General features: G+C 40.6%; 1 protein-coding gene across 1 annotated transcript in view; it reads right to left on the bottom strand.

Moving 5' to 3' along the window:
* Positions 1–25,802, bottom strand: part of LOC133654324 (copine-5-like) — a 174,938-nt gene that overhangs the window by 9,449 nt on the left and 139,687 nt on the right. The window contains exons 4-5 of the mRNA XM_062054637.1: positions 13,241–13,344; positions 2,525–2,564 (exon numbers count right to left, since the gene is read on the bottom strand). Coding sequence (XP_061910621.1) covers positions 2,525–2,564; positions 13,241–13,344 — 144 coding nt within the window. The remainder of the gene's footprint in view (positions 1–2,524; positions 2,565–13,240; positions 13,345–25,802) is intronic.

Raw genomic sequence — 25,802 nt, 5'->3', positions numbered from 1 at the left:
GCTCTTGTTATTCTCCCTGGGGTCCGAAAGATAATATAGACATTAATTCTAATGGCAATTCATTGTACGATAACAACATTTCTTCAAAAGTGTACATAATAAACTTCAGATGTACCAAATAAAAGTAAAGATATAATTTCATTATAAGATAAAAATTGTATCATTCTAAATATTAATAAAGTTCAAATTTAAAAGAGTGGTGATTGGATAAACACTACAAAGGTGAGAAAATTGAGGAAGAGAGTATGTGTGTGTCTATCGAATAGTTAATTCGATTAATTGAGTAATTCTTAGCCTTGATCTATAATTTTACGAAAAAATATCTAAAATAACAAAACAAGATTTTTCTACTTGCCTTTTTCTACATTTTTCTATTTTCTTACTTTTTTTAATTCTAATAAATGCACATTGTCAACATTTAAATTGCACATTTAACATTAAAAAAAACAACTCTCCCTGCTTTCGACCGCCACACAGATCAAACGCACCACCGCTCTCATGTGCACTCTGAAAACTAGGTCCTCATATTTTAAGTTCAGGGCACTTCATGCAGTCCAGGAATAATCAATTTTTATTTGTTACTGTACGAAGGGAATACACATGGTCCCATTCGTCACGGTTTACCTGACACATGAAACGTGACCAATTGGGGGGTTGTATTATCATTAGCCGCCAGTTAGCGGTAAGAGTGTCGGATATATAAAAATGTGTTTTGTGGCAATTCCAACTTTGAATTAGAGTGACATAAAGTGCCACTTTCCATCATTTTCAGCAGGCTGCGTTTCAAAATGATTAATGAGTAACCCAAAATGAATGATGATTAAATACTACTTAAACTATTCCTCTAAGCAACATAATTTGCAATTAATCGATTTTTTTGTTGTAACGTTATTGGACAGATTAATTTGCCTTCAGTGCTAACGACATTAGCTTACTTGCATGCTTGATATGTAGCGAGAAATTGGCAAACAACAAAACAAATTTATGTTGAAAGACATTTTTAAAACAAGCATTTTCTAAAAAGTTGATTTCTAAGTAGACCTGCAGTGATCATCCCGTGGCATATCTTGTAAGGCATTGGGCTGTGATGTTTAACAACGTACTATCGCACGGCCACACATGCGCACTGCGCCTCTGATTGTTGTGTTCTGTCCTTGTCACTGTTCAAATTAAAAAACAAGCGTTGAACGGGCTCTCGCACCCCTGCAAGTCGGTTGGAACGTCATTCCCAATGCCCCGACCCACCACCCCAAAATTGGAGAAGATTGGAGCATGTGGAAGGAAGCTACAACTGTTATAGTTTCTCACCAAAAGGTGGCGCTCATCGTGTCCATATCGACGTCTAGTCATGATCAGTTCCCGACCATCAAACCGGATATCTGTCTGGAAGGAGATCTGATCATTTAAAGCGAAGCAATGACTATCTAATGGTGATGGCGAGGAGCAGGTTTTTTTCCGGCAGGCTCCGCCCTCTACAAATGGGTAGAAACAGGTACTGACCCATGTAGAACTTCAAGGTGTCATTGCCATTATTTTTATCAACTATGATTAAGATCTGATTTTGTGGAGTTGAGTTACAAATCTTAAAAGTTTTAAGGCGAACCGTCATATCAAAGTTTTGGCGCCACGCCACGCCCAAATTTTATGGCGTCGGCAAAACTCCTTGGCAGTTTATCATTGCCCATCTGTGTAGTATCCGTCATTTTAACCGCGGCTCATTTGGTCAAAGCTTCCAGAAGGAGTTTGTTAGAGTACAACTCCTGTTTTTGGCCTAAAAATGACCGGCGGAAATCAAGATGGCCGACTTCCTGTTTGTTTTGACATGTAGATTCTTGAAAGTTTTACATGCTGCTCCAGTGATTTTTGTGACGATACGTGAAACTGGTGCCAGGGGCTAATTTTTTTTATACCTTTCAGAGTAATTTTTGGCCTTTTGTGTTTCGGACCCCGAAAATATTCCTTTTTGCAAAAATCGGTAAGTTTCGTGCACGTTAATTCCCTCTAAAATGCGATAGAAGTGGGAGAATAATGATAAACGAAACAATTCCAATAGGGACTTTTGCAGTTTTTGCTGCTTGGGCCCAATGACAACTTTTAAAAGTGCTTAGTATACGTTATGTTTTGCAGCTCCAGACTATTTCCGGCTCTTTCCATAGTAAAGGTTGCCAACCCTTTGGTGACATGTAGCAGAAGTGACAATAACTCCCAGAAGAGACGGTAAAAGTAGCGAGATCATCGCGATCTGTTGGAGACGTTGTGCAGTAAAACGAACTGGAAATTATTTGAAGGCTTTTGTTGAGACTAAACTGTTCAGATGATGAAGACAAAAGATGACTTTTGTATTTGGCACTAGGAAGGGTTTGCGGTGTTCCATCAAGAAGCAGCATGCAATAGACACCTTCTAATTGGAAACGCCAGAGATAAAGAGATCGTCCAGCCTCAAACAACCTTGGAACGGAGCTGGTCTCCACTTATCTGTGGTGTTTTTTACCCCAAAATGCAAAGGAGCATAATTAGCACTCACGTGTTTGGACAGGTCTGGACTTTTGGAGTCAACGTCATACCTGAAATGAAACCAAAAGGCAAAGTGTCCATTTCTGCGTTAACAAGTGAGCTGGACACATGAGCGAGGGTGTTTAGTGGATTTGGCTTTTACATTTTTCCCCTCAGTGTTCCTTTTCGATACAATGACTTCCTGCGATATGGGAAAGTTGTATACATTTCTTTGTAGGGTCTAAGGCAGGGGTGTCAAAGTCAAATGGACGGAGGGCCAAATAAAAAATTTAGCTACAAGCCGAGGGCCGGACTGTTCGAATGTTCATTGAAAAATTTTTAAATGACGCATATAGTCTAGTGAACCTAATTGAACCTACTGAAAACCTAACAAATATATTCCAATATGATCAGATAAATAAAGCAATATTTTCTTATGGCTCTGTCAGTAATCTTTAATTTTCAACAGACACAAAAGACAAATTTCCTTTATATAAAAATCCCCATAACATGAACATTAAATGAAAGAAACCGGTATTCAAGGCACCATCAGTAGCCTATATTTTCTATTTTAGCAAAAGTGGGCTAAATTTACTTCAAAGAAAAAAACAATAATAGCAATTTTCTATCATCCACTCAACTGAAATATTTTAAAAATATAATTAAATTGAAATACAATAAAATAAAGTGCAAAAATCTATAAATCAAAAACAACACTTTGTTTAAGGAGAAGTAACATGCAGTGAAAACAAATATTAAACTTTAACTTTTAAACTTGAATTGAGTAAAAACTCTAAATATGTGATTGCACAGTAATGTTCACATTAAACCCCCCTCCTCCCTCCGTGGGAGGGAGGCGAGTTGGGTGCCCGAAACCCCCCGCTGGTTTCGGCCCGCCCCTTGGCGCGCGTGGCACGGCGGGCTCCGCGACCCGACGGCTGGCCCTCGTGGCTTGACGGCGGGCGCGTCCCGACGGGCCGCGCGTAGGGGTCAAACGCAGAAGTCTCAGGGCCTCGTGGTGAGGGGGTGGCCTGCGGGTTTTGGCCCGCTTGACCCCCCCGCTCCGCTTGGCGCGCGCGGCACATGACGGGTTCCGCCACCGACGCTCGGGCTGCAGCCCGACGGTGGTGCGGGCCCGGCGGTGACGCGCGGTTTGGGGAAACAAAGCAGAAGTCTCAGGGCCTCGGGGCCGGGTTTCGGCCCGCCCCCTTGGCGCGCGTGGCACGGCGGGCTCCGCGACTGACGGCCGGGCTGCAGCCCTTCGGCCGGCAGGCGCGTCCCGGCGGGCCGCTCGCCCCCTTTCGGAACCTTGGACCGGCATCCGCTTGGTGCGTGTAAAAGATCTGCGGTCCGCGGGCCGGTTCTAATAATAAATCAAGATCATCCCAAGGGCCGTAAAAAACCTTCTCGCGGGCCGGATATGGCCCGCGGGCCTTGACTCTGACATATGTGGTCTAAGGTGTCAATAATAAAAGAAAAACAATGAAACAGAGTCATTTGAAGTTAACTCAACTCGAAGGAATAGTAATTTTGTGCAACTTTTGAGAACAACAGGCCCTTTTCCAACGCACTTCCCATTATCCGCTAAATAAAGTTCCCCCTGTGTTTCCACCAAAATCTACTCGGGTAGATTTAGTTCTTCAGGAACCTTTCGGACTTATGGAAGATACACGGAACCTTTTCAGGTGCGGGCTGTGCTGTCGAACGCTGATTGGTTGAACACAGTTGGGGGTGCTCCTAAAACTTATTTTTTAAACAAATGACCACCATCAGAAAATTTACTGCGGAGACGTGTTAATTTATTATTTCGTGTGTATTGCTACAACAACAAACTTGACAACAAAGGAAATAAAGAACAAAATGAACTTTTGTGCTGAAGAACGCTGATCCGTGGAATTATCTTGGAGTGTTTTTACTCAGCCGTAGTCTTTAAACAATGCAGTTTAATGTTGTTTATCATTTTTACAAACTTTATTTTGTTACGTGAAGCTACAAAATGTGGACGGTAGGGTTGTACGGTATACCGGTATTAGTATAGTACCGCGATACTAATTAATAATTTCCGGTACGATACAGTCTCTGAAACGTACACCCCCGCGCCCGCGTCGAAGTCACGTCGTGACATTGCTGGTTTACAAGAAGACGAGCATGTTTGGCGGCACACAATCACAGAGTACTTACAAGCAGACAGTGTGTAGACAGAAAATGATATATATAATATGTTATATATATATTATATTATTTATTATTATTCTTGGCTATTGTGAGCGAACTGTGGTGCTGAATTTCCCCCAGGGGGTTAAATCACCAAAAATGATTCCCGGGCGCGGCACCGCTGCTGCCCACTGCTCCCCTCACCTCCCAGGGGGTGAACAAGGGGATGGGTCAAATGCAGAGGACAATCATTGGTACTTTAACTTAACTTAAACTTTACAGTTACTAACTGTAGCACACACAAAAAGCACATCTAATAAAAAGAACGTTATTATGGTCTTACCTTTACGTATAAGTGCGGGAACAGTGGTGTTCGTGTTGGAAGAGTTGTGAATGAATTAAATATGAAATCCGTGCTTCAGTCTGCAGGTGTACCTAATGTTGTGTCCCTGTGGTCGTTCGCGGCTTCTCCAGCGCGAGCATTGTTGTTTTTGCACTTTTTGGCTTCTTGTTAAGTGACTTTTTTTGGGTGGATTCGGTCTTGCACGTGGAGGGTTTGGGTGTGGGCTTTGGTTGGTGTGGCGCTCCCGTTGGGCGGTTCATTCTGCGGCGGAGGTGCTTGGCACCAGGAGGCGGGGTTATGAGACGAGCCTCTCACAGTGCGTCTTCGCAGCAGATTTATGATCGCTCAGCACAAGAAATACTTTACACACATACAGTTGTTGACAAAATACACTGTACATTATATACCTCAGCTAACTAAACTATGGAAATGTATAATATAATTCATATAGCAATACGGTCTCACTGCACAGCAGGCCAGCAGTTAGCCGAGTCATTGCGCACAATTCATGTTGAGGCACAACGCAGTGACGTGCCTCAACTGGCTGCTGATCACCGCACCGTCTCTTCTCAGTATTTGAATGGCAAATGTGAAAATAAAAATAAAAATAATCTAAAACTGGTGAAGTTAAATGGAAAATAACTTTAGTATAATTACTGGATACATATAACAATTTTTTTTTTTTTTTTTTCTTTTTTTTTTCTTTCCATGATGGCAGGTGAGGCCGTGCCTCCCCTGCCTCTAGTGACTGCATGCCACTGACTACACACCTTAGCTCACCGGCATCAAAATGTAAACAAACGCCATGGGTGGATCGACACCTAATATCCAGTGTAATGATATCAAGTACTAGCACGTATCGAGTCGATACTACTATGATTACGTCAATATTTTTTGGCATCACAACATATTCTTTTGTTTTTTTTAAATGTATATTATGTTTATAAACTCAGGAAATATGTTCCTGGACACATGAGGACTTTGAATATGACCAATGTATGATCCTGTAACTACTTGAAATCGGATTGATACCCACATTTGTCGTATCATCCAAAACTAATGTAAAGTATCAAAGAAGAGAAGAATAAGTGCATTATTACATTTTAACATAAGTGTAGATAGAACATGTTAAAACAGGAAGTAAGCAGATATTAACAGTAAATGAACAAGTAGATTCATAATTAATGTTCTACCACTTGTCCTTAATAATGTAGACAAAATAATAGAACAATAAATGATACAATATGTTACTGCATACGTCAGCAGACTAATTAGGAGCCTTTGTTTGTTTACTTAATACTAAAAGACAAGTTGTCTAGTATGTTCACTATTTTAATTAAGGACTTAACTGCAATAAGAAACATATGTTTATTGTAGATTTTTTTGTTAAAATAAAGCCAATAATGCAATTTTTTTGTGGTCCCCTTTATTTAGAAAAGTACCGAAATAATTTTAGTAACAGTACCGGTACCAAAATATTGGTATCGTTACAACACTAGTGGACAGACTCTTTTAAACGTATTTACGAAGGAGTATGAAGCCGGACTCGAAACGGCGACCTCCGCTGCTTACTACTCTGACTTTGTTGGATAAATGTGGTATTAAAGGAGGCAGCACACGAGTGGAACGAAGGTAAATAACATCAAATATTGACTATTTACTTTATTACATGTTGTAAAAGTAGTCAGTGACACTCCCATTTGTGTAGTTATTAGGCTCAACCCACTATGGAAGCGCTAAAACAAAGACGACGGGGAGAAGACGCTGTCTAAGTGGAGGCACGTAAATAAAACCGCCCACCTCCTGAAGAGACGTCAGAAAGCGACTTGAAGATGGTCTGTAAAACATAATCCATGCAACATTTTGACCAAAGAACCACCATTACACGTTATGTAGTATCTTATGCATAATGTCATGTACATGTTGTGTACTTATGTGATCACTGTGATCTTTTTTTCTTGGTGCACAATACGTATGTTAGTGTTTTTTGTTTTATCTAATCTTTTATCTGTATATATCAGTGCACAATATGTATTATTTATTACTAATTTTGTGTTTTTCATTACGTTTTACTTCTGCTACTGTATGCAAAACCCTGCACTGCAACAGTGTAATTTTCCCATTGTGAGATAAATAAAAGTTTATCCTATCCTAAATGTAGAAAAAACTCAAAATATGACACCTTTATTGCGCCTTATTATGGAAATAGACCCGTTCATCGAAAGCCTTATGGTCCGAAAACACTGTCAGCAATGTATTGTAGCAAACACAGAAAAACACTTTTTGAAACCAAAAAAGGATGTCAGCCTCCTTCCAGATTTTGGCAATAGACAATGTGACTGCGTTCAGTTAAGCCAGAGGTGTCCAAAGTGCGGCCCAGGGGCCATTTGCGGCCCGCTGCTAATTGTTTAGCGGGCCGTGGCACATTCTAGAAATACTATAACAAAAAAAACAAGAGCAAACAGGTGAAATGTAACACGAATAAATTGCAATCTTGACTCTAACAACACAAAGTTTTTTTCTTTAAAACCTAAATTTAATAATGAATCAAAATCAATGTTATGGATTATTGACTGATTGAAGCCTCCAATTACTTCACATCACAAATTCAACTTTTAAATATTTTTTTGGGGAAATATTGCATATTTTGTGTTTTTGCAATAAAAAAAAACAAGTGTTCAATGACAAAAGGGGCATAAATTAAACAAACAAAAAATACTTACAATCGACGGATTTATCTGAAGTTGATCTAGATAGTTAAGCATTGAAAGTAAAATAAAAAATAATGTATGACTTATTTTTAACACTTTTATTAGTGGGGCACTTTTGGATCCCAGTGAATTTTAGTGGGATTAAAAAATTTAAAAAAATGGTTATTGTTTTTCCAAAACTAATAATGAATCAAAATCAATGTTGTTATGAATTACTGACATATTTAAGATTCTAATTACTTCACATCAAAAATTCCACTTTTATATATTATCAGTTCATGGTCTTAGACTTCGTTTGGCTGGTGCCAAAACCCCATTTTTATGACGGATACCCTTTTAGGTCCCCAGGACCGAATTCAAGGAAAGTCCTAAAAGCAGAAAAAAATAATCTATATTTCATTGGTTTTGAAAAATAGCATTTCAAAATGGGCCACACATGTTTTGATTTTTCAGGGAGTGGCCTTCAGTGGAAAAAGTTTGGACACCCCTGAGTTAGACCCTTTTCTTTTATCCATAGTCATGAGCGGTGGTCCTGATCCAATTTGCATAGAATTAAAAAGCCCAGAAAGTGAGTGAAATGGTGCATATCTGATTTACTAATTAAATGATGGGTCCTGACGCAACTCGAGATTAATTAAGCACAATTGGACGGCAAAGAGGATATCACCAGGGTTACAATCTCTGGTCGCTATGGAATTATTGTAATGTTTAATATTATATTGTCTCGTAAAAATTAATTTCATTCTTTCTTAAACTCATCAATGAGGGCTCAAGACTGACTGCCTAATGAAGGCGCTCTCTCTAGACCGGCAACCCCTAGTGGCTCCTTGGAGCTTTTTAAAAAATGTATAAAAAGGGTGGGAGAAAAGACATATTTTTTATTTTAATATGGTTTCTGTAGGAGGACAAACATGACACAAACTTTCTTACTTGTTAGAAATCCAACTGTTTATATTAAACATGCTTTACTGATGAGAATATTTAACAAGCGCCGTTTTGTCCTACTAATTCCAGCGTTCCTTGAACGCACTGTAGTGTGTTTACATGTACAACTTTCTTCGACGCTGCCACAGAAAGACGTGTTTTATGCCACTCCTTTCTCCCCAAACGTTGTATGCTGTGTGTGAATGCACAAAGGTGAGCTTTGTTGATATTATTGACTTGTGTGGAGTGCTAATCAGGCATATTTATTCAGTGCATGACTGCAAGCTAATCAATGTTAACATGCTATTTAGGCTAGCTATATGTACATATTGCATCATTATGCCTCGTTTGTAGGTATATTTGAGCTCATTTAATTTCATTTACTTATGTCGTCTGTGTATTTAATTTATATTTGCGTTATCTGTATGTAATATTGGCTGCATTTCTGAGTTGTTTGTGTGCCATGTTGTTCCAGACCACAGCAAACGTTACCAAGCTTGCAAAGATTGAATTAAATGCATTAAAAGAAGACAGCCTGCAGTTTCCTTTAACTTGGACACACACATCTATACCTTTGGCCATTATAAGACAGTCATTTCCAGGAGTTATCTCACCCTCTGAGCAGCCTTCGTTTTACTAATGTTTTCCAATGTTGTAAAAATGTGTAGAATAAATATTACATTTCAACATTTCTGTCAACAAAGATTTGTGTCAGCCTGCGACACAGTCATTTTGATAGTAGGCTAATATAGCTAATATAGACACTTACATCATGTGCTGTCTTCATTATAACACGTATATAAGATGTTTAAAGAAATTGTTATAGTAGGCTAATATGGCTAGTATCAACACTTACATCATGTGTTGCCTTCATTATAACACTTATATAAGGCTTGATAGTAGGCTAATATAGCTAATATAGACACTTACATAATGGGTTGGCTACGTCTTTGACGCATGGCTGCGCTGGTAGCGTTCCTTCCAAGGCAGAAGACAAGCAGGAGTGGCGTGCAGGTAAGATTAAAGTTTCTTATTAATAAATTAAAGGCAGGACAAAAAATACAAAACTGAGGACGCTAGCAAGCGTGGAGCTAAACAAAACCAAAATGTCACCAAGGGTGAAAAAAACGAGGAAAGCTAGACTGTACAAAAATCACTACAGCGAGGAGAAAAAACAGGAGAACGTAACTATTGCCTACAGCAAACATTGACCCAGCAACTATTGCTGGGTGACAGGAAACTATAAAGGGGAATGATTAACCAAAACACCTGGTGGGAACACTAATTGCAAAACTAAGACAGGTGAGGAGAATCAGTGCCCATAGAAACCAACAGTAAACAGGGAAAGAGGGTGCACCCAGGAAACAGACTAACACCGAAAGATTACCAAAACATACATCATGCCATGACCCGGGTAACGGATCATGACATAACCCCCCACCCCCTTAAGGGACGGATCCCAGACGTCCCAAACTAGAAACCCCTCCCCTAAAAAAAAAAAACAGAATAAGTCAAAAGTCACGGGAGGGTGGAGGGAGGTCTTGGTGGTGGGCCGCCAGGCCATGTGTCCCCGAAACCACCGGGGACAAGTCAGGTGGCGGCGGCGAGTAGATCGTCGGCGCCATTGTCGAGGCGGGCGACCTCGGAACGGCCGTGTCTGTGGCCTTTGAGGAGGCGGACGATACTGGCGCCAGAACCTCAGCAGTCTTTGAGTCTTGCACCCAAGTCCTGGGCGTCGCTGCTGTTGGCGCCAAAGGCGTCCATAAAAAGTCCAGAGACGAGGAGGTGGGCGGCGCCGTGGTGTGGCCCGCCGGACATGAGGAGGTGGGCGGCGCCGAGGTGCAGCCCGCCGGACACGAGGAGGTGGGCGGCCCGCCGGACACGAGGAGGTGGGCACGTCGTCGGCGAGGCAGGCGTGGAAGCAGTGGGAGGCGTGGTAGGCAAGGCAGGCGTGGAAGCCGCGGTAAGCGTCGTCGCCGTGGAAACAGGAAGCGTCGTCGCCGCCGTGGAAACAGGAAGCGTCGTCGCCGTGGTAACAGGAAGCGTCGTCGCCGTGGTAACAGGAAGTGTCGTCGCCATGGAAGCAGGAGGCGCCGGCGTGGGCGGAGCCAGAGGCGGAGCAGGCGGCTCGTCTGCCGGTGTGGGCGGAGCAGGCGGCTCGTCTGTCGGCGTGGGCGGAGCAGGCGGCTCGTCTGTCGGCGTGGGCGGAGCCAGAGGCGGAGCAGGCGGAGCAGGCGGAGCAGGCAGAGCAGGCGGCTCGTCTGTCGGCATGGGCGGAGCCAGAGGCGGAGCAGGCAACGGAATATCTGTGGGTGGTGGATGTCTCAGGTGGACTGCTGGGTCGGCCGTAGGGGGGATCATCACCTGCAGCGCGGTGAGTATACTTCCCAGCTGTCTCTCCAAAGCATCAAGGCGGGCATCTTGGCGTTCCGCCATGGCGTTGACGCAAGCCCCAAGAACGCCAAACTGTTCCTCCTGTTGTCCAAGTCGTTTGGCCTGTTGGTGCAATGCCCTTTTTCATGGGTCGGTCTCTGCGGGGTCTCGTGTGTTTTGCAGAGCTGGAGCAGGAGGTGGAGAGGATGGCGTTTGCAGGACCACCAGGGTTGATGGTGGCGTCAGAGTGGCAGGCGTCCAGGCTGTCGGCGTGGGAGGAGCCAGAGGAGCTGGCGGCTCAGACGTGACAGGCGGGGCCAGAGCGGTAGGTGGCCACAGGACAGAACAGTACTGTTCCTCCCTCTCCAGTTCTTTCTGGACAATTGCCTGTAGGTGGTGTCTGAGGGGAGGAGAAGCCGCACGGGAAGAGCCTGGTAGTCAAAGTTGGGGGAAAACTGTCTGTGACGTCACCGCGCAAGGGGAACGAGTCTTGGCGGCACTTGACGAGATCCCAAGCATTGTATACATCGGAAAGGTGGGAGTTGATCATACCAGGATTAAGCTGACAGGTCGAGTGAAGGGAAGGTGCCTGTTGGCAAAGTGCTGAGGAGGACGTCCGGGTGGCTTGCGAGTGGGGGAGGAAGCGGCTTTCTGCGTCCGTCAACTTCGCCAGAAGTTGCCCCCATGCCACCATAGCGTTGGAAGGGAGATCTTCTTCTGACAGCTCCGCTTCGTCCTCGAACTCCCATGGCTGGGCGTCCGCTCTGAGCTCCAGGAGGATATCTTGTTTGTCCATGTTGGATAGGAACACTTCGTCTGGCTGGGTCAATCTGTTACGTCTTCGACGCATGGCTGCGCTGGTAGCGTTCCTTCCAAGGCAGAAGACAAGCAGGAGCGGCGTGCAGGTAAGATTAAAGTTTCTTTTTAATAAATTAAAGGCAGGACAAAAAATACAAAACTGAGGACGCTAGCAAGCGTGGAGCTAAACAAAACCAAAATGTCACCGAGGGTGAAAAAACGAGGAAAGCTAGACTGTACAAAAATCACTACAGCGAGGAGAAAAAACAGGAGAACGTAACTGTTGCCTACAGCAAACATTGACCCAGCAACTATTGCTGGGTGACAGGAAACTATAAAGGGTAGTGATTAACCAAAACACCTGGTGGGAACACTAATTGCAAAACTAAGACAGGTGAGGAGAATCAGTGCCCATGGAAACCAACAGTAAACAGGGAAAGAGGGTGCACCCAGGAAACAGACTAACACAGAAACATTACGAAAACATACATCATGCCATGACCCGGGTAACGGATCATGACAGGGTTGCCTTCATTATAACACTTATATAAGACGTTTAAAATCATTATGATTGTAGGCTAATATAGACACTTACATCATGTGTTGCCTTCATTATAACACTTATAGTCATTTTGTTAGTAAAGTTAAAGTACCCATGATTGTCACACACACACTAGGTGTGGCGAAATTATTCTCTGCATTTGACCCATCACCCCATCACCCTGGGAGGTGAGGGGAGCAGTGAGCAGTAGCGGTGGCCGTGCCCGGGAATCATTTTTGGTGATTTAACCCCCAATTCCAACCCTTGATGCAGAGTGCCAAGCAGGGAGGTAATGGGTCACATTTCTATAGTCTTTGGTATGACTCGGCCGGGTATTGAACTCACAACCTACCCATCTCAGGGCGGACATTCTAACCACTAGGCCACTGAGCAGGTAGGCCAATATAGCTAATATAAACACTTACATCATGTGTTGTCTTCATTATAACACTTATAAGACTTTTAAAGTCATTTTGATAGTAGGCTAATATAACTAACATAGACACTTACATCATGTGTTGCCTTCATTATAACACTTATATGAGACTTTTAAAGTCATTGTGATAGTAGGCTAATATATCTAATATAGACACTTATATCATGTGTTGCCTTCATTATAACACTTATGTAAGGCTTTTAAAGTCATTTTGATAGTAGTCTAATATAACTAATATAGACACTTACATCATGTGTTGCCTTCATTATAACACTTATATAAGACAGATTTAGTTTTTTTATATTTTCGGTCCAATATTGCTCTTTCAACATTTTGGGTTGCCGGGCCCTGGTATCGACATTTTATGATCGACTTCTCGTTCCCGCATGAAAAAAGAGAGAAAAAAAAAAGTTGATAATGAGCCGGAGAGAATGCACATTGAAGACGTCAAATGAAAACTGACTCACAAGTCAAAGCGAAGGTTCTGCTTTTCTTCGAAAAAGTAGTCCAAGATGTACTTCCGCACAAAGTCTGGATTCAGGGTGTTGTCTATCACCTCCGTCCTGCCGAACTGCAAACAGAGAACAAACATGAAGACGTTGGCGGAATAGAAGAAGAAAACAGTTTCAATTGGTGTCTTCCTCTCCTTGGACGGAGCTTATCGCACGCACAAACACCTTGAGGCCTGATTAAGGGCGGCGCTTTCACCGGCCACAAGAGGAACCGGGAGGTAAGTTTCCGAGCTTCTTGATCCTCAACCTCTCCCACATTAATTACAGCAGGATGGGTCTCCTGTCAACCCCTCGGAGGGGAGGAGGCGCCACTTGCAGAGAGAATTAGAGGAAGAGAGTGACTCAAAAGAAGTATGACAAGGAATGGGGCCGGGGGCTAAAGATGAAAAGTCGGGGAGAGAGTGGGCGGGGAGAGGAGGATTGAAGTTGCAATTAGGCCTTTCGAAATAGTGGGAATCTCGCTGCCAACCCCATCAAACATGAAGGGCGCTGGCAAAGAATCAGCAACACCACATATGTGGCATTAAAGCAGAAGTACTCCATTACTCCTTAATTGACCAGATGTTAGCACAGACTTAACTGGACCTGCACTATTTGACTGCCTCCATGAGCACATGTTGTTCCTTACTTTTAGCTGATGTTAAAGCTATGTGAATTATCCCCAAAACAAGTGTTGTAATACTTAAACGTTATATTTAGAAAGCCTGACGTTCTATCTCTGCTGTTTGGGTCATGATAGTATGATGGGGAAAAGTAAATGCATGTACCGTTATTTCCGGACTATAAACTGTGAGCCCTGTGGCTTATAAAATGGTCCGGCTAATTTATGTATTTTTCTTGGCTAACGGTCATAATGTTTTGTATTCAACAAATAGTTTTCATATAAACACTGACAGAGACACTGAAAAGGTGTGTTATTGTTTGTGCTACTGTGCCATCTTTTGGACACATTCGCTCACTGCAGATGTTGCAGGTTAAAAAAATGTACTTTCTGTTTCCTCCCTAAAACCAGAAGTATACACCGTTCGTCTATATAGCGTTTGAGCTCAAAAGGATTCTTCATTGATCACTTCGAGCAACGTTTGTAAGTTTTACTATATAACTAAAACAATTCATACTTAGTGAACCGTCCCATGTGTGACGTCTGTAGGGGTGTTTGTATGCATGTTTGTACGTACGTGCTATCGTAATGTAATCAAGCTAGCATTGTTAGCATTAGCTAATATTCTAACATGTCTACAAGTGTCTGTGTTAGTATTATTAACTTACAATGGCATTCTTTTTGTATTGTTTCAGTTTCGTAAATTCACCAAAACACCACCGTGGAGTTGACTCTGTTTAGCTGTTTGGACAGCTATGAGAGCCATGATCAGGGTTACAATAGAGTTTTTATTTCTGATAGTGCAGCAGCTTGCTTTCCAGTGTAGTAGAATTTCTGACCTTTTGACCTATATTTCTTGTCTTTTAAGAATGTCCGCTCATTTTCAATACTCTTGTATTTTTGTGCCATTGAATGGACCAGTTGTGGGACAAAAGTGAATATTAAGTCGTGCCAACCTGTCTATAGAATGTGTTGACTGTCTAAAGGATTCGAGTTGTTATGGAACAGATAGGAAAAGCAAAACAAGACATTTGACGCACTCGATAAGGAACGATGACGCACAACAGACATATAAAAAATGGCAGAAGACTGGAACTCGGGGGTGATTTTGGCTTGTGTGTGTCTTGTTGGCTCCGGAGTAACTTGTGGTTTGTCTGCACGACCAACTCAATTCAACCTGCACTTCTGATAATGGGTAAATAAATTTGTTGTACCAAACTACTTTTGTTGCCTGCTTAAGCTTCGGACAATCCACTACACAAATTGGCGTCACGAACAGGATGGTTTAGAAGCTACAGGTCGACAGCCGCTCTCGCTCTCTCAGTCAGGCAGACAGTGTGTTGCACGCGCGCATAACAAGGTAAGCGTTTTGCTTAAAGTGTAAACATTTTCTGCCTGGAGAGAGCCGGATCGATAAGACTAATTGCTGAATCTATTTTTGATAAAAGATAGGTTTAGTCAGGTTCTCCAAAAACAACCTGGAATGGGGTAAATTATGGTTGGATTGAGTTGTTTTATATGTGATCATTTGTCTGTGTGTTTGTTGAATATTTGTGATTTCTTGTCTTTAACATTAGGGGATTGTTGATAGAATTTTGGTGGTTTGGAGTGTAGAAGCACAGACGATGTGAGACGAAAAATTTCTTTTAACCTCTTCATCCTCTGTCGTTGCTGGCAGAGGATGCTTCTTTCTGCAAGTGCATCAGAATTAGCCAGAGTTGGACAAAGATAAATTTAAGGCAAGGGTTGCTAACTGATGTGACATTTGGCCCTTATAAAATTGATACGTCTGTGAAAGTGCGAGACACCTGTCTATGTGGAAACTGCAGCGGTCCCTCGTCCTTGTGACTCAGCGTGTAAAAAAGCCTCATATTAGGTGACCATTCAGTGACTCCGGTAAAGGAGATCAACTGAGCCAAGTTGTCACGAATCTGTTTAATGGCTGCAGAATAGACAGGTGGCGTCTCGGGCTCCATATGGTAGAGCTTTGGTGAAACTTGGTGAAACTGTATGGGACTGACCAGACACGATGTCTGTAGGATGCTGGGTGATTCCTGGTGGTCCTATGGCGCCTTAGAGGCCGGTGATCCGTGTTGGTCAGTTTGATAACGCAGGTGCTGCTCCAATGAAACGGGTTAATCGCCGTTTTATGAGAAATGATGGAACCTGGTTTTTGTGTGATATGAGACGGCCGATTCCACAAAAGCATGCGCGCATTAGTTATTTATATTGGTCCGGACCAGGGGGGCGTGGTTTGTGGGATAAAAATGTGTGTTTTTTTAAATTTATATATATATATATATCTGCGTATTTTAATAACTTTTGTGTAGCACCTGGTTTCTTATCTGGTTTAATCCCCCCCTTCCTTTCCCCCCCTCTCGCAACCTCCCCTCACGCTTTTTTCACAGCCCCGCTATCTGTAAAAGTCTGGAAATTGTCTAAAATGTGTGTGCGTGTGAGAAAGTAGACAAAGTTTATGTACAGAAAACATATGAGTGAATGATTTATCCATTTAATTATCTTATTCCGCTCTCGGAGGTTGGATCGCGGGGGCAGCAGCCTAAGCAGGGAAGTCCAGAATACCCTCCTTAAACTTGACTATTTGTCCATCTAAGAGTGAATGATAAATGTTGTTCTTATTATTAAGGTTCTGATATGATACAGCTGTGCTTCTGGATGAGAAAAGTAGTTGTCTATTGCATTTACTTTTAACTGTGCTGGTAAATTCTCTGTGTGTGAGTGACTGTGTGACGCATATAGTCTCAGCTGGGAGACATTTTGAGATAAGAGTGTGTGCGTGTGACGAGGCTGTGTGAGTGACAGCTGCGTGAGGCATTGGTTCGAAGAGGAGTGACACTGATAGCATTGAGCTAGGTTAGCATTGTGTTAGCATAGCATTGAGCTAGGTTAGCATTGTGTTAGCATAGCATTGGGCTAGGTTAGCAAAAGTTTGCTTACTGAGGCATAGTAAGGCTAAGTTAGCATCTAGCTTGGCATTACTAAGTGTGGTTGAACAGTTATTCTCGGTCTGTAGAGTGTGCTAGTAGTAGGTGCTTGCTAAGTCCAGTAAAATAATAGATATATGGAAAATTACACGGTTAATTATCAATAAATAAATACGGATTGTGGGACATTGAAACATTGTTTAATTCATCATTCATTTATATGTCTAGTATACTTTTTTTTTGGTACAGCTTTGCTGCTTATCTGATCCATCCAGTTCCTGTGGGAAGTTACGACAAACACACACATCATAGATTAGGACACACTGTAACTTTGAATTAATAGTTATACAACAAATAAATTAATAATATTGAATTTAAATTTGATAAAGATAAATTGATCATACATTGACATTTTATTTTTTTTTAGGAATAAACACACAATAAAATAAAAGTTAAATTTATATTCTAATACATCTAAGGGCATCTGTGAAACATAGAGTCTGAAGAAGTACAGATAAGAGCCACTCAGCGCCATTGTCAAAACAAAACGTAGAGAAGCGTTAAACAAATTCTAATCAGAAGGAAGACAGACCAAAATATGAGAACTTAAGTAAACAGACAGCAAGTAAACCAGAAATAATAATGTAAATAAATAACAAAGAAAGCAAATTTTTATGTGACATTGGTGCATGTAGAATTACAAATAGAGAATAAAACTAAATGGAAATAACTGTCTGCAAGATGAGCATGACGTCATGAATTGTGCTCAGGTTAGTAATAGATAGATAGATAGACAGATAAAACGTTATTGATTCCTTCAGGAGAGTTCCTTTTGGAAGAAGAACTAAAAAGTAAACAGTAACTAATAAGGGTATAAATGGAAACAAAATAGATTCTATTAAAAGAGAAACTAGGCATTAACGACCATGATCTAAAAAAGTATTGCACTGTTATTGTTTTGCATTCCCTGTCATCCTAGCCCCCCAAAGAGGAGTTGTACAGTGTAATGATGTATGAGACAAAGGATTTTTCATAGGCTAAACCAGTAGTTCTCAAATGAGGGTATGGTGTTTCCGCCCGGACAAAAAAGGGAGGTACTTGAAGGTATGCCAAGGGGTACCTGAGATTTTAAATATTTTAAAATAGCGACAATTCAAAATCCTTTATAAATATAATTATAGAAGAATAATTCTTCAACAAAATAAATATTTAGAATTAAGTTCACAAGCCCAGATGGATCTCTATTGCAATATCCAAAGAAGGTTGATGATTGATTATATGTATAGAAATCTTTATTATAATTTAATCACTTGTTTAATTTTTAAAACGTTTTAGTTATTTTTATTTTTGTTTGTTTGTCCAAATAAGTCAAGTAAGACCACAACAAATGAGCAATATGGTGCACTGTTATACAATTTAATAAATCAGAAAATGATGACATTATGCTGTATTTTATTTCTTTAGTTTACTGGGGAAAAAGGTTGAAAACCACTGCCCTAAATCATTTCTAAAGCTAAAATTATTTTATAAGACTGATTATTTTGGATTATTGTATTTGTATTGTGAGAGAAGGAGAGAAGTGAGAGAGAGAGGAAGAGAGAGCAGGTGAAAAAACAGAATGAGGGTGAAGAGGATGGTTTGAGAAAATATGGGAAAAGGATGTTTATAACCTTACGTTATGTGAATGGTTTCTAGGAGAACAGAAAATAGAAACATTGTGTGAAGTGTAAGGAAGAGATGGATACAGGATGTTGTTTGTAAAGGAAAACGAAAGTGAAGAAAAGATGAGAAAGTGACAAATGAAGGTATTCGTAAATGGTATGCTGTTGATTGTGGTTAGCTGCAAGTTTGTTTGTTTGTTTAGTTGTTTGAGTGAAATGGGAAGAAATCAATAGGAATAATTACATGCAAAATGGAATAAAACTATGAGTGCGATAGATAATGAATGAATAGATGAAATAAGTTTATTTTGGTCATATAATCAACCATCAACCAATTTATGTGAGTAGTTTAACAGTAAATTAGACATATTAACAATCATAAACATTCACACACAGAACAGAAAAGAAAAAGAATGACCGAAAAAAGAATAGGCGGAAGCCAAAGCTTATATTGCCCTATGATATACAATTACTGAACATTAAATTACCTGGAACATCAACGTTAAAAGATGAAAGTAATTGTTACTATATTTTATAATGTTAAAAAACTTTACTTTTCAAGGGTCTCTTAAACCATAACAAAAAACTACATGTGTTCAGCTCATCACTGAGGATGGTACATCATTTAACTCCTAAAACTGAAATACATTTGTGTTTTTATTTTATTTTACTTGACCTATTTCAAAAATCGATATCCCCCGTAAATGATAGTGTCTCCTCATAATGTAAACAAGCGAAGAATACAAACTGGAAGGCTGTTGTTCTTTACTCGGAAACATAATTGCAATTGTTTTAAAATTAAATTATCTGAACATTTAACACATTATGACTTAAAAAAAGGATTGATATGATCATAACAATAATGCTTTGTGTAATATTGAAATGAGCCTTTTAAGTTTAAGTATTGGGTCTATATTTATTCTATAAACATTTCCCCAAACTTCAAAACAATATTACATATGGAAAAATAAATGAAAAATACAACATGTGCAGACATTTCTTATTCAGCATGTGTTTTACTTAATACCGAATAGCAATGGATTTGGATATTTTTCTTTAATACGTTCAATATGTGGCTTCCAACATATTAATGATCAATTACTATTCTCAAGAATGTAGTTCATATACTCTGTCAATTTCCACTTGATTTAACTTTAATTTTTGTTTCACAATTTGACTTTGCACCCTGGACAGGTCGCCACCTCATCACAGGGCCAACACAGATAGATAGACAGACAACATTCACACACTAGGGCAAATTTAGTCTTATTAATTTCTACATATTGAGATCTATTACTTAAAATAACTACTTAACCACTGTTGTGAAACACCTTTCTAATTTATGGGAGTATTGGGATATGATTGAGGAAGATGTCTGCTGTGGTGGTGGTTAGTTTGGAAATTAATTTAATAAAAGTAACTTTAAAGTGCAGTCTGACATTTTAGTTTGGAGTAATGTATAGTTTTATTTAGACATTGCAGTACACCATACCATGCGCCCGGGAATCATTTTTTGGTGATTTGGCTCCCAACATTTTTTGTGGTCTTTGGTGTGACTCGGCCGGGGTTTTGAACTTGCGACCTGCCGATCTCAGGGCAGACACTCTAACCAATAATTACAAATAACAGCCTACATTAATAAATAGAATAAGAGCCGATATGTAAAGTGTTAAAAAGAGGAGAAGTGTGATTAGGGCTGGCGCCTAGAGCATGGCCTTGTATGTTTGTTGTGAATAGGTTAGATAACCAGTCGGAGACAGACAAGGCAAGGACAAGACTCAAAGTGCTTCACAGACAACAAAGGGAAATGAAAGAAAATAAAAGCAAAATTAAAATGCAGACAATAAAAATAAACACAGTGCGGACGTTAAAAGTTAAAAGATTAAAAGATTTAGCTGAAAGATAAGGAGAAACGTGAATAAAAACATTCCTTTGTTTTGGAGAGTATCACGCACAGCGGGAGGTCAGAGTGCAAGCATGACAGCTTGCTCGTGCCTACTGATAGACAAATGATAGTTTAAATTAACTTATACATAATCTTTAAGTGAATTAAAAGGGTACTTAAATACACATGAAGTAGTACGTATAATCTTTGAATTAAGGTTATTGATTAGCAATTAATGGGATAGTTAAGACTGTAATTTAAAAAAAAAACGTGATATGCAAAATTGAACTAACCGAGAGGATATGAAAACGATGGGTGTACATGTTTTGAGTTCCAAATTCTGGAGGAAAAAACCTCAACAAAACGTAAAACCATTCAGACGGACTTGGGTGGTAGCCACGGTTGTGCTAGGTCAAGCGAGGGTGGAAAGGATGTGCAGCCGGGGGACTGCCAACTCCTCTGAACAAGACAAGCTCCAAAGTTGTAGCCAGAACATGCTCACAAAAAATACAGGTGTGACAGCAGGACGAACAGCAGGATACAAACAGACCCCTGCTGGACATAAGTGTCAACGGACAATGTTCAACACAATCTTTGAAGCATTCCTTTGTGGTCAACCTGCACACACCTTGTAATGACCTGCTTACGAACTGTGCCCTGACAATTCAATACCGCACAGAAGGAACTTCCTGATGTTGCCTGACAGCACGACATCAGCGGACAACTAATAGGGACGCCTCCCAGGAACAAATGGAAGACGGGGACTGCTCCAACTGTCCTAGCGCTGGCTGACGGAGGTGCGTCCGTGTGTCCTGCCACCCAAACCGCCAAAGTGTATGATCACCAATTAGACGACTCATAATAGGAGCCTTTTGACTCTTATATATGGTGGGACTCAAGGTATGGCCACTCATGTGAACTATCCTTAAAACAATTAGACTGGTATAAGATGGACCCACATTGTTCCCTCTGTCCTGCCTACGAAACCAAAAAATTTAGGTCAAATGATAAAAACAGGGCGTAGCTGCCGCTGATTGAACCGATACGCTAATACCACATTTTCAATTATTTCGGTTGTCTGTTAAAAACATAGCTATTGGTTGCAATTTGGACACTCCTGCTGTAGGCTACAAAGAGCTAGCAGCTACACAACAGCTGAGCTAAAACAAAATTTAAGCATCTCAAATATTTATAGTTGCTTATTACATACACAAAGTCGCAGAGAGACAGAAGTCTGTAGAAAGTAATCAGTAACAAACGTGTCCGCATTATTAAACTTTCTACCACAGGAAACATACTGAACAAATACAGCAGTTACTGTCAGACTCTAATCCGGATTACCTTGTCTATCAGAGACATGGTTAAAACCCACAACACCTTTCGTTCAAATTAATGTCCCGGGGTACAAGATTACAGAAAAGACAGATCGAGTGACAAAGGGGGGAGGAATTATGATTTATGAAAGGGAAAACATTAAAAGTAGATCAATTTGAGTATGTTGAAATTAAAATCACATGTTCCTCAGAAATGTATTTCAAGGTAATTGTAGTATACCGACCGACCACAGCTAAAGACATTTTTCTTGATTCATTTTCAGACATCCTCAAACAGCATAGTATGAAAGAAGTAACGTCATGGGGGACGTTAATCTGGACTGGTTAAATAAAACACGTAGAAAGAAACTTAAGGATATTATAAACGGCTTCTACATGATACAAATGATAAGCAGCTCTACTAGAATTACAATTGGATGACAAAAAGCAAAGAGAACATCTGTAAATACACGAAAACAAAACCAGAAAGAAGAGTGCTAAAATAAAAATACCATTGGATTAATAAAACAATTTGGATTCTAATAAAGACATGAGGACTCAGCTCTCATAAGAGCAATTAAAACAGGTCTAAATACAGATCGTATGATTTAAAAGTTTGGAGGAACAAAGTTACAATGTTTATGCGGAAGTCTAAGGCTGACTTTCACTTAAAATTAATCAAAGCTGCAAAAGGGAACATTAGAAAGTTATGGAAAACCAGATACAAACTTACGGAAAGAGCGCAAACAAGAAACAACACTATAACATTAAATATCAATGGCGCTACTATCGCAGACAGTCTGGACATAAGTAATAATTTTAATGAACATTTCATCCAGTCTGTACAAACCCTGAATAAAGAGTCCCTCAAAATCAGTGCAAATAATTGTCATTTATTCATATGGACTAATTTTAGAATTAACAAATGAAACAAAGTTGAACAAAATCTTCACTGCATTATCAGACTCACGATCTAGAGATATATATATGGGTTGGACACTATCTTCCTAAAAACATATAAGGATTGTATTATTGCTCGTATAACAACGATTGATAAATAAATTAAACGGAAAACACTTTACCTACCACGTCGAGAAACTGCTACTACGATTAAATCCATAAAGCAGGAAATAAAGAAGACCAGAACATGTACAGACCAATTAGCCTTCTCCACGTTATAACAAAAGGAATAGAAAATTTGAAATAAAAAAAAAAGTGGCTTTGGAGCAATCAAGGCTGCTCACACGGTCACTAAGAGGGGCATTATGTTGACACATCAAATTAATGAGTATTATATTTATCTATGAGAGCAATTTTGTTGTAAATTGTGAGGTATGGCTGTTAAAATCTTGGTTGTTTTTACGAATGATGACAGATGTGAACAAGAGCATGTATGGTCTTTGTGTGATGATGTAAATAAGGTGTGGTTGTATTGTATGGTAAGTATGTGTCCATGAAGGGGCATTTGGTGACGTTTCTTATAATTGAATACATGCTACAGTATGATTATTTTTGATTAATTATTGATTATTATGAATGTATATATTATTATGATTAATTAGTGTCATAATTTTAGTGCTTGATTTGTGGATCCCTTTAATTTAGGTAGCCAGGGACTACAGATGGAAAGTAGCTATTTAGATATAATCTGGTACAGAACATATCTGTTTCTGAACTTAATGTTTCTGTGCATTGTCCCATCATAGATAGACTAAATTAAATACAACTATTTAGTGAATTATTGAGGCCACAATAATTCACTAGGTGTTGTGAAATATCAAAGTACTATTGCAAAAGCGAACAGTGACCTCAAACATGACCTGTCCTCCGCCTCTGTTCTTGCTGCACTTGACTATCAGCTGTCTTTTCTTTTTCTTGGATGTTTCTGAAACTACTACTACTACTACTACTATTACTATTACTACGACTAACACTGTCCCTGTGAGAGGGACAGAGGGGGGAGGTGAGTTTGGATTGGGTCAAGTTTGAGCGTGTTGAGGTTTTATTTAATCGATATGATCAATATCAAAAGAACGTAATGATTTAGATTGACAATTGCAGTGGTTGGCGAAAGCAACCCCAACCTCAAAGGAGGGTGCCAATTCAGTAATTAAATGTTTTGTGAATTATCTAATATCCCGACATGGTTTCCCCAAAAAGATTAGGTCAAACAACGGCACCTATTTTAAGAAAACAGGTTAATCTTCTTCAGTCACAAGATCAGCACTTCTCAGGACCAGCAGCTTCCTAGGAAGGTAGAAAGACCATGAGACCAAAATGGTAAGTTTGCAAAATGTAGAATTTGTGTGCCAGTTCCTCTGTGCAGATTTGAGGATGAAAGCAGCCACTCCAGATTCCCTTGAACTCGCTAAGAGGGGCACGGTCAAAGCCGATCCAGGACCAACACCCGATACCTGACTGGAAGGAACCGAGAGGAGAGACAACACCTTGCCAGCGATGACGAGAACAACTAAGGTTGCCAGCCAATGTGTCCACCGGGACTCCAGCAGCTGTGGAAAGAAGTGTCGGGAGTGCCGAAGAAGCGAGGAGGCCTGAAGCAAGCCGAGGGCCTGGACCAAAGCCCCACGCCCCATACTCTGCCCCAGCCTTCCCCAAAGCCCCCACAGCTCCAACTCTACCTGAGTTTTCCCCAATTTCGGCCAGCACGCACATGCCACTGAACAGTCTGCCCAATGGACTGAACCACACCCCAAAGAGAGACAGACTGTTTGAGTGGATCTCTTTCTTCACCAAGGCAGCCAAAAGCCCAACGAGGTGTCGGCAGGCCACCAGCCTCAGGCATCACCGAGCCATCTATACGAGCACTAATCGAACATGGACTCATACAAAATTCAGTTGTGTGTTCAAAATTAATTGGTAATTAACAATATTGGTAACTACATCCATTGCAAATGCCGGGAAAAATATTTTTGCAAATGTCTTACAGTCATAAGTCTATATACATTCATCTATTTATGTTCAAGGATGTTCATGATCAAAGTATTTGTTATTCCTTTACTAAATCAAAGGGTAGGCCACTAATTGTGTTCTGTGAGATGGTTTTACTGCAGGCTGGTAACAGCGATCGCTCTGAAGGAGGGTCATAGACGGAATTTTTGCCTCGTATAAAAACATTGAGGTTTTTGCCTCTAATCTGCGGTAGAGATTTAAAGTTAGTGGTCTATATCAGAAATTGTTTTGGTCCAGGGTCTTAAGACCCTGGAAGGCGGGTATGTAGTAGAATTTCTGACCTTTTGACCTATATTTCTTGTCTTTTAAGAATGTCCGCTCATTTTCAATACTCTTGTATTTTTGTGCCATTGAATGGACCAGTTGTGGGACAAAAGTGAATATTAAGTCGTGCCAATCTGTCTATAGAATGTGTTGACTGTCTAAAGGGTTCGAGTTGTTATGGAACAGATAGGAAAAGCAAAACAAGACATTTGACGCACTCGATAAGGAACGATGACGCACAACAGACATATAAAAAATGGCAGAAGACTGGAACTCGGGGGTGATTTTGGCTTGTGTGTGTCTTGTTGGCTCCGGAGTAACTTGTGGTTTGTCTGCACGACCAACTCAATTCAACCTGCACTTCTGATAATGGGTAAATAAATTTGTTGTACTAAACTACTTTTGTTGCCTGCTTAAGCTTCGGACAATCCACTACACCAGCAAGTGTCCTTTTGTCGCTCTCGCTCTCGCTCCAACCACCTCTCTCCTCCCGGCTGCTGCTTATACAGAGCGACAGGTGATTAGATAACAAGGCCCACCTGGGCCATCTACGCACCTGTCGCTGACTTCAAAGCCGGTCCTGGCACACCCCGTTCCGCTGCAGGCCCGCAGGCCATGCCCCCCTCCACACAAGTATTAGTGATATTGTCATTATAAACGCTAACGCAGACAAACTATTTATAGCGGCAACGCGATCACTTTCTGTGTGTCTATGTTTACATCATCGAGTGGTCTGCGGCTTCCTCGCTTCCCTGCGCTCTGTAAGTTTATTGTAGATCACAAATCATGCCTCTCACCTGGATAGTAGATGTCTGAGGAGATAATCCAACAAGTTGGGACACTTTGACAGCCATTTAGGATTATGAGACAGTTTTCAT

The sequence above is a fragment of the Entelurus aequoreus genome, linkage group LG01, assembly GCF_033978785.1.
Source record: "Entelurus aequoreus isolate RoL-2023_Sb linkage group LG01, RoL_Eaeq_v1.1, whole genome shotgun sequence".
NCBI classification, from domain to species: domain Eukaryota; kingdom Metazoa; phylum Chordata; class Actinopteri; order Syngnathiformes; family Syngnathidae; genus Entelurus; species Entelurus aequoreus.
Note: the sequence above shows the minus strand (reverse complement) of the source record. Positions and strands in the feature narration are given on the sequence as shown.